At 40.4% G+C, this 15,526-nt stretch overlaps 1 protein-coding gene across 2 annotated transcripts in view; it reads right to left on the bottom strand.

Moving 5' to 3' along the window:
• Positions 1-15,526, bottom strand: part of tnr (tenascin R (restrictin, janusin)) — a 254,509-nt gene that overhangs the window by 35,908 nt on the left and 203,075 nt on the right. For both annotated transcript variants that reach the window (XM_077231834.1, XM_077231844.1), the window contains 4 exons: positions 14,521-14,994; positions 10,355-10,618; positions 8,588-8,703; positions 6,496-6,646 (listed from right to left, as the gene is read on the bottom strand). In XM_077231834.1, the coding sequence (XP_077087949.1) occupies positions 6,496-6,646; positions 8,588-8,703; positions 10,355-10,618; positions 14,521-14,994 (1,005 nt within the window). The remainder of the gene's footprint in view (positions 1-6,495; positions 6,647-8,587; positions 8,704-10,354; positions 10,619-14,520; positions 14,995-15,526) is intronic.

The raw sequence follows: 15,526 nt of genomic DNA, 5'->3' as shown, positions 1-15,526 counted from the left end.
TGTAATCGTTAGGCGATAGGGATAAGTAGAGCTGTGTGTCGTCTGCATAGCTATGGTAAGCGATTTGGTTCTTTCTCATTATTTGGCTCATTGGGAGCATGTACAGGTTGAATAGGAGTGGCGCAAGAATTGAGCCTTGAGGGACTCCGCATGTCATGGATGTCCACTCAGACTTATGGTCTCCTATACTCACATAATAACCTCTGCCTCCTAAGTATGACCTGAACCATTTTAGGACTATCCCAGAAACCCCGACCCAGTTTTCCAGCCTGTCAAGAAGTATTTTGTGATCGACAGTGTCAAATGCAGCACTGAGGTCGAGTAGTACCAGCACTGATAATTTGCCTGTATCAGTATTTAAGCGAATATCATTTATTATCTTTATGAGCGCGGTCTCTGTACTGTGGTGCGGTCGGAAACCAGATTGAAAATGGTCAAAGTATCCATTCGAGCTTAAGAATTTGTTCAGCTGATTGAAGACAACTTTTTCAATGATCTTGCCTATGAAAGGAAGATTTGAGATCGGTCTATAGTTGTTTAATATGGTCTTATCCAGATTGCTCTTTTTCAGGAGGGGCTTGACAACAGCAGTTTTCAGGGAGGTCGGAAAACTCCCAGAGAGAAGTGAGGCATTTACCACTTCTAGGAGATCTGCTTCTAAGCTGTGTAACACATTTTTGAAAAAAGATGTGGGAAGTGCATCAAGGGCGCAGGTTGATGTTTTTAGTTGCTGTACGGTTTCTTCCAAAATTTTGCCATCAATTTCTTCGAAATCAGACATAGTGGCTACTTTCTCGTCCTGTTGTCTGATCTGCCTGACACCAGCGCAACTCAAGGATGTGCTGATCACCTTTCTGATATTATTGATTTTCTCAGAGAAGAAAGAAGCAAACTCACTGCACTTTCTCACTGAGAGCATTTCACTTGGAATCTGGCTTGGGGGGTTTGTCAGTCTCTCTACAGTAGCAAAAAGAGTGCGCGTGTTGTTTATATTGCTGTTTATAATATTCGAGAAAAAAGTCTGTCTAGCTTTGCTTAGTTCCTTATTAAAAGCATGGATGCTGTCTTTGTAGATGTTATAATGGACTACAAGTTTTGTCTTCCGCCACATGCGCTCTGCTTTTCTGCATTGTCTTTTCATATTTTGCACTGCTGTTGAGTTTCTCCAAGGTGCTTTTTGTCTGCCACTCTTCTTCCTGACTTTCACAGGAGCAATATCATCAATTACACTCTTAACTTTTGAGTTAAAAGAATCAAGGAGAAAATCAACAGAGTCAGCAGATATGCTTGGTGTTAAAGATATAGCCTTCATAAATAGTACACTAGTGTTCTCATTTAAGCATCTCTTCTTGACAGACACAGATCTAGCTTCAATGGCAGGAGAGATCAATATATCAAAGAAAATACAAAAATGATCAGACAGTGCTACATCCTTAATAACAATTGATGAAATGTTTAGACCCTTACTGATAAGTAAATCTAGAGTGTGTCCACGATTATGTGTGGCTCCATGTACATGCTGAGTCAGATCAAAAGTTTTTAAAACAGTTTTGATTTCTTTTGCCATATTGTTTTCTGCATTATCTATGTGAATGTTAAAATCTCCAGCAATGGCAAAGCAGTCAAACTCTGAGGAAATAGAACTTAACAGTTCTGTTAAGTTCTCAGCAAAAGCTGGAGAGTATTTTGGAGGCCTGTAAACAATGATAAGTAAAATGCGTGGAGCACCTTTTAACACAATACCCAGATATTCGAAAGACGGGTAATTCCCAAATGATATTTGCTTACATTGATAGACATCTTTATAAAGAGCAGCTAAACCTCCGCCTCTTCTGACAGCTCTGCAGACACTCATAAAAGTAAAGTTAGGAGGGGCTGTTTCATTGAGGACTGTTGCACTGCAACTTTCTTCTAGCCAAGTTTCATTTAGCAACATAAAATCCAGGTTGTATGTGGTTATTAAGTCATTGACTAAAAGTGATTTATTTTTAAGTGAGCGGATGTTTAAAAGTGCTAACTTAACAGTCTTACTTTTTGTCCCCACAGCAATCTTGGTATGTCGTGTAATAGGCACCAGATTAGATGGGTTTGCTGTACGGCTTTTGAAGGCCTTAGACTTTCTATCATGTAATTGAACAGCAATAGAAAAAGATACAGGCACACTGGGTTCCCGCTTGTTCTGTAAACATTTGAGAAAGTTATTGTTATCATAGCGGGGACCCGACACATATCACTGAGAGCTGGTATCAGTTGTTTTTGGTTCACCTCGAGCCGCTGGAGGAGGGTGTGGGCCCTGGCGCTGTGGCAGAGGCCGAAGAGCTCTCACAGGGGGAGGGGGAGGGCGAGCTGGGCCCGTAGGCTTTGGTGGTTGTGGGGCCTGGCGTTTTTTGGTTGGTATCTGGGGGCTCGCAGCAAAAGAGTGGGATAGTCTAGTTCCAGCGTGCACCAGTTGTTCCATTTTCTCTGAGAAGCACAGAAGTGGAGATGCTGGAGAGAGTGATAATGTTTCCAGTGAGAGTGATTTTTGCTCTGGTGTTATTGGAGGCTGTAATGTGCTGTCCTGGTTTCCCTGGCTGTTTTCCAGAAAGTCATCCTTGGGTGCTGTATCTTGGAGCAGTGCTGGTATGTCACAGTCTGTCTGTGGTGAGCTCTGTGGGCAGGGCTCAGCTGAGATTGTGTCCGTGAGCAGAGGTTGTTGTGGCTGAGTGGTGTTATCACTGTCCTTGTGTGATGTGTCAACCGCTTGTCCATTCAGGGGCTGAAGTGAAATCCTGTGGTCATTCATACTGTATCCAGGTGTGTGTGTGCCATTCAGGTTGAGTGGATTGGCACACATTGCAGAAGGATGACGGAGGGAGAAGTAGATATTGTCCTTTAGCACTCTTGAACCAAGTTTGTTTGGGTGGTGGCCATCCTGTTGAAACAGTTGCCTCTGACTCCAGAAAAGATTGAAGTTGTCAATAAAGTTCACTCCTTTTATATTGCAGGTTTTTTGCAGCCATGTATTAAGCCCAAGCAACCGTGAAAACCTGTTTGTTCCTCTTGCTGGGAGTGGTCCACTGATGAATGTTTGAACTTTCAGTCTTTTAAGTGTTTCAAAAAGTTCATTGAAATCCTTTTTAAGAAGTTCCGACTGCTCTTTATGAATATCATTCTTCCCCACATGAATGATGAGTCGATTTGCAGTCTTATGTTTCATCAGAATGTTCTGAAGTTCCCTGTTTACATCAGATGTTGTTGCTTGTGGAAGGCAGCACGTTGTTGTATCCCTGCTATTAATGTTTCTGATTACGGAGTCGCCCACTATCAGAGTCCTGGGCCCGGCTGCGCTGTGAGCTGAGTGCCGCTGTCTGCTCGACCTTGAGCCCCAGTTAGCATCAGTGTTAGCTACTGGCTGATTCTGTCTGTGTGTGATCACATTCATCAAATTTGGGGATTCCTCATTCATTAATACTTCAAATCTGTTCTCAAGATGTATAGGCGGTGGTAGGAGACCAGTGTTTGCAGTCCTTGTCAGAGCCGTATCTGGGGTAGAGGATGCTACTGCAGTAATATGTGATGCTCGTGACAATCTGATGTCTCGAGTGCCTTTGGGTCTCGCACCCTGTTTGTGCCATCGATTAGTAAAACGATCGGCTTGTTTCTCTACACTCAGTATGGCCTGTCGAGAAGGACTAGATTCATGGGACTCACCGGCTGTATGCTGAGGACGTCCATGACGAAGCTCTGTTGTGTGTTCCGTCTGGTTTGGTGGTCCCGCAATTAACTTTGTTTCAAGAATTGCAATCCTTTGTAAAAGTCTGTGGCAGTTGGAGCAGCAAGTAGATTCCAGAGGAGGCATTTTCTTATCCTTATGAATGTAGGCAGTTTTGTTTTCTCTTCCCCGGAATGTAAGCTTTCAGTGGGAGGCTGGTTGAATAAAATAATTCTGCTTTTTTTTTGTAGTAATCCAAACGTTTGAGCACTGTGCTGATTTGCTGAAGTTAAAATTAGGTGATAAAAGGAGATAAAATATAGAAATATAAAAGCGATAGAGCAAAGCGCGGAGCAGTAAGCGAGAGCGTCCGAACAGTAGCTGAGCAGGAAGTAGCATATTAAAGTAGCATATTGAAGTCATATTAAATTAGAAAATAATTTTAATATTGAAAATTACACACTTCACCTTTAACTTGTCTCTGTTTTCAAGGAGAGTTAATGAGAAAGTATTCACCAGATATTGACAGCAGGCAAACACACACTCAAGTGACTGAATCAAAAGTGGCCATGCTGAGCCTCCAACAGGCTCTTTTAATAATACGCTAACTGGTTGTGTGAATAATTAACCTGCTTCTTTATATAGGGCAACATGACCATCTGCCTCAGAAACAAGTATCGTGAAGGAAGATGAACATCTCTGGTACTTTTGACCTCATCTCTAACCTCGCCCTCATCCTGCTGTGATATGTAAAAAGCTACTAATTGGACCAGGTGAAACTGCACTGAATACCACATTTCCCTTTTAAAGAGTAAGTCCAAAACATACAGTATAGTGTGCATTATGCCATTGTAACTCTCTACAGGGTATTACAACTACAAAATGTGACCGTTAATCAAACACTATGGGTTCAGGAGGAACCCCAAGCAAATGGGGAAATGATGTCACGTCAGATTCATGCAAGTTCTTTGCACAGCCTATTCAACCCACAAGGGTGATTTCTTGATTTTATTCAAAGCACACCAGCATAGTCTCATTTTTAAGTCTAGTCACACCAGAGACCAGGCAATAGATTACTGTATATTTTTTTTCCTAAAAATGTTGTATTCTAGCACTTAAGCATAATTACTGTGAAGCAGCTTGCAAACTCACGAGGAACCAAGCGTGTGCTAAGGGAAAACTCGTCTTCCTTTCTCCAGGGATAGATAAATCTTTGCACACATAAATAATTAAATGACATCAAATTTGTCTTTCTTTATCCAATAAGGTATCCGCAGTGGACATGTGAAATATTAATGAACTCGCATGCATAATTAATGTCTCTTTAATTATGCTCGACAGTGAGGCCCGTAGAAATTAATGGCGTTTTCACTGCAGACATGTAATTTCAATTGTCCATGAAAAGTTCAATTGAATCTAAACCTCCTGTCTGTAAGTGACAGAAGAAGAATTCTTGGGTGAAGTTTACATTAAGTGCATAATTGCTGGCAGACTCACCCATTCATCATGGTGACATTTTCCATTAGCTGAAGCAATGTGACACCTCCTTGCAGTTTATGCCTTACCAGCCCAGTCCAGCCCCTCTCACACACCTTTTGAAAGGTGTTTACACTCCTTTCTTTGTGAGTGCACTATATCACTATATGTTTTTCTGCATGTCTTGTCAGACATATTTGCAATAGTGTTTTGTTCTGACAACACTGTCAGCAGAGTAACAGTAAAATGACTGTGTTCATAGTATAGTTTGAAGGTGAGCCCTCTGTTCAGCCTCACTGCTGCACTACACCGATTTCAGCACCAAGGACAGGGGGAAAACAACAGGACATGGCAGATGGGTGGAGGAAATCACTGCTAAAGACACTTCCAACTTGTCAACTCCAGCTACAAAAGAGACACTAGTGACTCAGCTGGCTGAGTAACCTGAAGGGAAAAGCACTTCGCGTTGTTCTCTCTTTCATCTTCTCTGCGCACAGAATGCAACGGTAAACTACCCCCCCCCGCACTGTGCATCCAACCGAGGAGCATTTGTTTGCTTTGCAAACTTTTGTCTCCATTAATGATGAAGCATCCTGTTCTACAATTCCACATTGAGAGCATCTATGCTGTCTATCAAAAAACTTGCTTGCTTGACGAGCATAATTAATTCAGACACCTAGGGATGACAAAAGCATCAGTCGATACTAAATATGCCATTTTATCAAATTATTTAATATTACATTATCTATAATAATATAATATAATACAATATAATATATATTCCAAAAAGCATGCCTATTTTAACAAGTGGACAAGAAGTGTCCAGTGTTGATTCCTCAATGCCATGTTGGAACACGGTGAAACATTTCACAACTGAAGACAGACCTCATTCCTATACAATTAATTACTATAATAATGCATTAGTTGTATCACTGTGGAGCCATGCAAATGTTCGTCCTGAAGTCACACTATGGAATCTTACATAGAATATCTTGATACAATTTTTGTAATATAATATCATTATAGGCTGAAAAGAGAAAATGGATTTATTGAGAGACCCCAACAATCTAGGCAGGTCATTAAAAATCAAAGATGTATACAGAAAATGTCAGGAAAAAAAATTGGAGTTATTGGAGACTGAAACAGTGAGGCGTGGGTGTTTTTTACAGATTGGCTGGTAGGGCATGGTGCTAACAATGCCAAGGTCATGGACGTGACACTCTGGGAACACAAAAAACTAAGCATATAACCTGCATGCACCGTAAATTGCTTTGAATAAAAGTCTGCCGAATGCATAAATGTAGTACAATGAGTGAGAGGCGTACTTGTGATAACGGTTGCAGTAACGGGCAGGCTTCTGCCTTGGTCTTTCAAGGCCACCAGGTTGACAGTGTATTCTTCCCCAGGCCTCAGCCCTGTTTGGTGGAACGATGTGATGGTACTAGGTAGTTGTGCTGTCATCCCTCCATCATTGTCCTTTGGCATGCAAAAGACACAAACACATACAGAAACATCACATTTCACAATTCTGGCATCAGAGTGCAGGCAGGCATGCAGGAACAAACAATATCAACAGAGATTGTTTTCAAAAGGCAGTCGGCTGTGTAAAAAGAGAACCTGCTGGAATTTCTGTGCAGATGCATTTCGCCAGATGTTTGATGCATTTAATCAAGTTTTGTTTTTTTTCCCCCAACTTGCTTAGCAGAGAACTTTGAGAGCTGCACTGCACCCCACAAGACATCAGCTTGTGAAATCAGGCAATATCAAAGTGCTTGAGGGTTTCAGAAGATGTGACTGTACTAAATGTATGTTCTTTGCCATTGACCCTGTGAACGCACACTTGTCTCTGCCCTGGCATCCATTACAATATTGTGGAAAATCAGAACGGCTCTTACGCTTTGTAAGATTAAATCCACAGAGGATATGACTTCCACTTCTAATATGATTTCCCCAGTGGTGTGCCGGAGTTGGCACGGTAACTCATAGCAAACCCTCTCACCGATGGAAGATTGAAGTGCACCATGATCACCCCCCAAAAAAATCAGCTTCTTTGTATTCACTTCCTATTCTCCCGAAAGAGACTTTTGACTTTCCAAGGTATTTTCTTCTTTCATTCCAAAAATGATGAATTTATGAGACTCATGAACCACCCGGAGCTTACTTTGCCAGGGCATAGGCTATGACTTTAGCTGAAAGCTAAGGCTATATTCATACTGCAAAGCCTCCTTTGAGTCTTAATGTTCAATTCTGATTTATTGGTCAGATCCAATTTCTTTGTGTGGCTGTTCACATAATTCTTTTTAAATGTGGCAAATATCCGAGTGTGAACTGGTCACATGCACAACATGAAAAGAACAATTACAAAAACAGCACACAGTCTATCTATCTATCTATCTATCTATCTATCTATCTATCTATCTATCTATCTATCTATCTATCTATCTATCTATCTATCTATCTATCTATCTATCTATCTATCTATCTATATATATATATATATATATATATATATATATATATATATATATATATATATATATATATCATTCATCCATCCAAGCAGGACAGAAAACTGCACTCTTCAAAATGCTCAATAAGAAGTGTGACTATTATTTGACTGCGCTTTCAGAACTGTCTGCAGATAGATTTGCCAAATCATCTGCTGGCTGACGGAAGTTGTTTCTGACCCATTTAGGTAAACCATTATTCCCACTTTACCGGTTTGCATTACACTCAAGCACACCTCTGATATGTCAGATCTTTATGTTGGAGGGGAACATGATGTTTACAGATTCAATGGCTGGTCTTAATAGTAACACTACAACTAAACAAAATGCCTCAGGGGCTCTGTTGCACATTTGTTTTTATACATAGGGAGAGATGTTTCACCTCGATGTGAAATGACAGGTATGTTGCACAGGAAACATGCTGTTTTGCATAAGTCGATGTCTCCCACTGCTATTTCATAATGAGACACCAAGCACAAGCTCCACATTTTGTTGGCATCTTCCTGTGAGGATGCAGTATGCACATGCTGAAAATGTTTTGTCCTTTCTCCATATGGAACATTTGAAAGGGGATTAGTGAGAACATCTCTGCCTGGATGTATTGTTGTTTCTGCCATGATGCAAAATAATTCTCTTTCAAACACGGACAGATTGACATTTATCATGCTGAAAGGCACCTGTCAGAAAACGAATAATCTTTGGCTTAAAAGAAGCATTAATTTATCATCTGTGCACAGATGTCTGTCAAAGCCTTACACTGCAGTATCCTTGTTTACTGTTGTTGAAATACAATGCGCTGGATGGTGAACTCCACAAATGCTACAAGATTCCAAAACCTCTGTGTTGTTACGCCAAGAGCTACAGCAGGGGCAGAATCAAATGATGTGTGACCTTCTAAGGAAAGCCTTACCTTGGGAATGAAGCTTATTTCCCAACCATCAAACAAGTAGTCTAAGGGTTGCCACTGAACCTCCACGGATGTCTCCATGATGGATTTGAAGAGTAAACCGTCTGGATTCGAGAGATCTAAAAGGTACAGATTGATGCATTATTGGCCTCCGTCCTGTGTGTGTTCAATAAATCAACATTTTTCTCAGCCAAGACAGATCTTTACTCTCAGCTTTTAGCTCTGTAAAAAGAGGGCAGTGAGAGCAGATACAGAGCGGTTTACTATTCAGGATTTATTTGAATTTTTTTTTTTCTCAGTTATTTTCAATATGCAGTGTGTCTTCAATCAGTTTACATTTATTTTATAACACATGGAGTCGGGAAACCCAAAGAATAGAAGTCAGGAAATAGCATTACAGTCATTTCACAGTACACAAAAGTGAACCTTTAGCCTTTTCAGTGTCAATAATCATAAGAGCCTCCAGAGGATTTGAAAATAATTTCATGGAAACAGTAATAAAACACTATCTCTGCTGGGAGCGTTCTGCTTATTTCACGTGTATGATGACATACAAAGGTTTGTAAGTAAGTGATAATGTACAGTCATACAATAAGTATTGCTAAATAAACTCTGACAGTTGTCAGTACTCTCGGTTGCTCTCCTTCTCACTGGCACTTCCTTTCAAAAGTTTGGTGTCAGTAATATAGTTTTTTAAAATGAGAAATAAATACTGCTATTCAGCAAGGATGGATTTAATTGATCAAAAGTATCAGTCAAAACATTTAAAATGTTACAAAATAATTATATTTAAATGTATGCTGTTTTTCTAGTTTCTATTCAAAGTATACTGGAAAAAAGTATCCAAAACATATCAACTGGCACAAACATTTTCAATTTTGAAAACAATAAGACATTTTCTTGACCATCAAATCACCATGTGACACTAAAGACTGAAATAAATTATAAAATAAATTCAACTAGAAACATTTAAATTAGAAAAGTTAAACTAGTTATTTTAAATTGTATCAACTGTTCTTTTTCCTCCTTTCTTGCAATGTTACCCAGGATTTTTTTTTTTTTTTTACATCACAAGCATATAATTCAGTTGCAAAAAATGTGCAATAATGATCAACATTAGTCTCATCTTTGTTAGATTACAGAAATTATGGCTCCACTAGTTGAATACCTCAGATGTATAAGTCAGATCATGATGTCGGCCAGATGCCACATGCAAATTGCAATTTCTTTCAAATTCATTAAGTTCTAATTATCTTTATTATCATCCCTCAATTACCTGCGAAAATGTACGAAGCAGAAGGCCAATCAGTGGTGCTTTGTGACTGTCTGCAGAGCGCCCCAACTGGCTATTCACAAATAATGGAATATTTGTTATGATGTGTTCTATTCTGAGCTAAGGCATTTTGCTCAAGGCTGACAGACAGTGACTGTATACGAAAGGCCTTCTTGCATTTTGCCAATCTGGCAGTGCTACTCACCAGGTGGTGGGTGTCTAATCATATCCTGTTGGCAAATACAGCCAGTTGTTCCTCTGAAGAAGTAACATGAGGTATGTGTGTGTGCAAATGAGATTGTGAAAGAGTGTGTAATCTCACATCCAGGTCTATTAAACCTGGGTCATGCTTGGGTAACAATGATGCACTTACAATGGAAATGTCACATTCAAGATATATGCAAAACACCTCAGACATTTCCATAGAAAAAAGCCCTATCTGACCAAAACACTGATGTTTTTGAATAAAAGAGCTCTCAGGAGAGAAGTGCACTCACAGGTGGAGGCTAAAGTGTTCATAGGGGCACTGATGATGTTGTCGATCACAGCATACACGTTGATGTTGTATTCCAGACCCGGCTCCAACCCTTTGATGGTGGTGTTGGTAACGTTTCCTGGGACTCTGATCTCTAGTTGGACTCCACCAGGGGTTGTGGGGGCATAAGTGATGAGATAGTCTGTCAGGAACACAGGGCCCTCCCACTGCAGATCAATGGTGTTCTCTGACGCTCCCCGAACTTGCAGATTCATAGGAGGTGACACTGTGTAAAAAGGGGTGAGGATATCACATGAATATGAATCATTCTGATCAAAAAGCAATCATTCTTAGGAGTGGGAGTTATGGAAATTTCTTTAACGTGATCTGAGGCAAATCCCACTGGAAGAATTTACCACAGCTAGCATTGTTATGTTGTGGTGTTGCAAGGCAGCAGATTTACATTCTTGTTCAAGCCACATCCTGTATTATCTGACATTGATGTCCCGGTAAGTAGTAAACTTGAAAAGTTTAGAGGATCCCACTTGGGCTACCCATGAGACTAAGAAGCAACCAGGGTCTCCAGAACACATGAGACATTCTCCTGATCTGGGCTCATAGGAGTAGCTATAAGTGGCCCCTAAGGAATTACTAAGGACTTGAAGAAGCAATTCAGCTTCTTCCACACGAACAGGACAGACTGGTGTTCCTTCTGTTCCCCCTCAAAACAGAGAAAAAAGTCCCAGGGTGCATACTTAGCAAAATTTATCACTCTGGCATCTGTGCTTTTCACCCATATCGAGCTGCCAAGCTTCCCTTTTTATTTTTAAGGAGGAACAAGAACTCAGGAAGCGAAGCAGATATTTACATTATGTGTTGTATTTTTTTTTCATGTTTCATTCATTTCATGTTATTAAGCATCACAGCATCACAAATTCAAGAAGTTATTTCTCAATCAACTCCACATGAATTTATTTTCAGCTTGGTACATGGATTAGCATCGCCAGCCTGCTTGTCTAGATTATCGATTGTTATGTACTGAAGCAACAATGTGTCACATACAGTAACAGTCTTTCAGAATAATTTCAAGGCTGTATTTGGCAAAGTGTGTAGGGTGCAAATTGCTATTACTTTATGATTACTTTTGGTATAATTATAGTTGAAAGACATGGTAAAAGCGGATGTAATCCTATGTTAAAGTTTGCTATTTAATTCCTTGAATAAAAAATATATGTAAATAAAAAAAAATGTAATAGTCAAAGGAAGACATTTCAAATATAATTTCATTTTGAGCTATCTGAAATTTTGAAAAAAGGAACTTCTCATCACATCCCATTTCCTTGATTACTTCTTTTTTCCTCTTTGCTACCTGTTTGCAAAATACTTTTTGCTTACGGTTCCATCTGCCTAATGAAATGAGAAAATTGGATAGAGTAACTGAAAGAAAAAGCCATATCCTAATTCATTCCCTTGATAATATGAAGACCTAAGAGAGCAGAGAATCTCCAGAAGCTGTGTGGAGAGTAATAATTGAGCAGCCACTCGCAGTATTCCACCACCTCTCGCGCACAACACCCCACTATTTTCTCCTAATTGCAATGAAATAAGCAATTTTGCCTCCACTCAGTCTTGCAGAAAATGAGAGGGAGAAAACTGGGTTCTTAATATGATTTGCCCTTCCCTCTCCCACTTGTGAGATGACAGCTGTCTTCAGCGATGTGGGGTTTCGACAGCCTTTTCCACGAACTAGCTGTGAACCTCAGTAAGCGTGATGGAGAAATTGCTTTGGCCAGGTTAATATGACACATCTTCCCCAGTGAATGTGACTTTTGACAAATGAATGGTGTTACGCTGTGAGTTGTCACCAATTTTACAGCCATGACTGGGAGAGCAGGGGGGCTACCATGGGGTTTAGCATCTGTCGTGTGTGCCGGCAACTAGGGAAACGGTCACTGTTCTTCCCAGAGAGGATTTTTATATTGATATTCAAAAGACAATATACCAGTCGCATTTAGACTTCACTTAATAAAGTGGCTTGTTTATTTGCAATTGGCTTAAAGAGAAATAATAGATACAATGAAAATACTTTTGGTATTTTCTCAAACAAGCTTTTGTTATGGCTTAATTTCTTCTCTGATGGATTTTAAATGCTCAAAGAACACCAAGTGAGTCACACATTCAGACAGGAAGGTGTGAATTGACCAGCACAAAGTCATTTTCCTGGGGAATGGTTAACTACTCTGCTTTACTGTGTCAATACAGCAAGCTGTGGTAAGTGTTTGTAATGTTAAAATGATGAAAAAATTTAATTTAACAGAACAACACATGTAATTGCTGCAAATTAAGGTATGAATTACCATATAAATTACAGTAAAAGAACGGATGTATTGTTTCCTTACAGGAATAAAAAAAAAAAAGATGGCTAATAGAAAAACAAATCTCCTTAACCCTTTACACCACCGGTCAGAGGTCACTCTTCTGCCGGAACTCGATTTGCATATGTTACTGGAAGCCTGTGATTATAGTTTATAAAGTTATAAATGTGTATATTTTTCTCAAAAAAATGCATCACTTTGCTTTAGAAGGCCTTTATTAAAGCAACACTATGTCGTTTTTGCGGCTTTTGCTCTCGGGGTCCCCCTACAGTTGGGAAGTATTGTCTTCTACTACTGTCGTAAAATCTGTCATGGTTACACAAGGCGATACACGTGTGCATTTGTTGACAAGCCGATACTGTCTTGAGTTCTCGCGGGCAGACTGCCAGCGTTGCGTGTGAAATGTCTTCATCCCAGGTACATTGGCATATATTTCAGCATGTCATATGACTATAATTTCATGGGTTTTATTTTTTTCAAACGTCAAAAGATCGCGTAGCTCACGTTTACAAGACAGCATCATTATAGTAGCCTATTGTCAACTGTTTTACATAACGGATATGCTAATTCAATTCAATGTTTGTGTGGTAGGTAATAGCCATATATCGTCAATATTATAATATTATGCTACCATAGATGAATCTGCAAATTTGAAAATCGATTTGCATTATAGCCAGAGGCAAGACACTTTCACCAGAAAAATAAATACACAAACATATCAGCCTGCAGACATTAGGATAGTTATCTATAGACATCTAATCCTGAAAGATTATTTATTATAACCATCGTAAACTAGCATGTTAGTGTAGCTACCAGATTGATAATTCGCTACTCTACTAGCATTACTTGATTCATGAAGATAAATGGAGGACCAGATAGATTCCGTAACATGGCCAGGCAATGTTATTCAGCCTTTTACATTTCGCGCGATAGTCAGCTCCCTGACTCCCTGATTTATTTATAAATTTATAAACACTTTACAGATGACTGACTGCTGCGCTCGTGACAGGGTGCATGTTACTGAAAGAACGAGCAGAGAGAGCCGGTCGCGCACGCTCACACTTTCACCGTCTTCAAACTGTCTTGCTCTCCCTCCAATAGTGATCGTCGTCCGGTCTTTTAATTTGTCACTCTCCCTTTTTCTTCTTTTAGTCTCCTCTGACAAAACCTTTGCCTTCTTCCATTTAGTTGTTGCTTCGGTCATGACAACAACATACAGACGGGTATCAAACGCTAGTTGGGCTCTCATTTCAGAATCTGAGGAAGTGGGGGAAGTGACGTATGCCGTAAAGCAGTCGAATTTTGTAGTTTTTTTGTGCTCGGGTTCCTACCCGAAACCCGAAGTTACATAGTGCCATTAAAAGCGATACAGACACTGTCAGGCTATGGCAGACGTGTCATTCAACCTATTGTAAGTCGATGTACCATCACAAGGGTCTTGGAAATATATAATGAAGGTTGAAAAACTACATAATGTTACTTTAACCCCCTGGAGCCCTATGGATTACTTTTATGATGGATGGATGCACTTTTTTGGGCTTCACAATCTAAGGTACCATTCACTCCAATTATAAAGCTTGGAAAAGCCAGGATATTGTTTAATATAACTTCGGATGTGTTCGGCTGAAAGAAGAAAGTTATATACACCTAGGATGGATTGAGGGGGAGTAAACTATGGGATAATTTACATTTTTGGGTGAACTAACTCTTTAAGGCAGGCTGGGTATACAGACATATCAAGTAATGAAATATATATAAATCATTATATAACAATATATTTTACTGTACTCAACCATACACATTGAATACTGACCTGAAGCGCAGTCATCCCCGGTATATCCCTCTTGACAGGCACAGAAACCATCCTTACACACCCCTTTCTGGCTGCAGTTATTAGCACAGAAGATGAGAGAGCAGTCTTCCCCCAGGAAGCCGGGTCGGCACTGACAGGTTCCGTTCACACAGGTTCCTTGATCTGAGCAGTCGTTCAGACATCTGCCCTGCGAGCAGTCCTCCCCAGAATAGGCTTCCTCGCAAACACACTCACCATCAATGCACAACCCCCTGTCAGAGCAATCACCTGGGCATCGAGGCTCCGAGCAGTTCTCACCGCCAAAGTTACGGTCACATGCACACTCGCCTTCGATGCAGATGCCCTGGCCAGAACAGTCATCTGGGCAGCGCGGTTCAGTACAGTTCTTGCCAATCCACCCTTCATCACAAACACACCCACAAATCTCCATGCTGAAGGTGCCATGGCCACACTGAGGGACGAAGTCCAAGCGACCTAAGAGTGAACAAATATGTTGAAGTTAAAGAAACCGTTTTCAAAAGTGAAAGCCATCATTTTACTCACGCTAACATCATTAAGAAATTTGACAAATGGCGACTGTTAAAGTGCCCCTATTATGCTATTTTAAAGGTTCCTAATTTTGTTTTGGAGGTCACCTACAATAGGTTTACATACATTCAAGGTCAAAAAACGTCTCGGTTACGTATGTAACCCTCGTTCCCTGAGTAGGGAACGGAGACGTTACGTCGGATGACGACGAATGGGGTTTCGCTTAGAACGCCTATCGACTTCGAGTATTACAAAACGAGCCAATGGCAAAGAAATGCCATGGGTCTGCGGAATTTGCATAGCGTATCTCCGCCTTACCTCGTGGGTATAAAAGGAGGACGCCGGCAACAGGCAGATATGTTTCTTCGCTGAGGAGCCAAGACTGAGCTCAGGCAATCCCCGCGGTACAGCGGAGAGTGGCAGGAAGACGCAACGTCTCCGTTCCCTACTCAGGGAACGAGGGTTACATACGTAACCG

The sequence above is a fragment of the Siphateles boraxobius genome, unplaced genomic scaffold (genome assembly GCF_051911475.1).
Source record: "Siphateles boraxobius isolate OS27281-9 unplaced genomic scaffold, OSU_SipBor_1 1, whole genome shotgun sequence".
Taxonomy (NCBI): Eukaryota; Metazoa; Chordata; class Actinopteri; order Cypriniformes; family Leuciscidae; genus Siphateles; species Siphateles boraxobius.
Note: the sequence above shows the minus strand (reverse complement) of the source record. Positions and strands in the feature narration are given on the sequence as shown.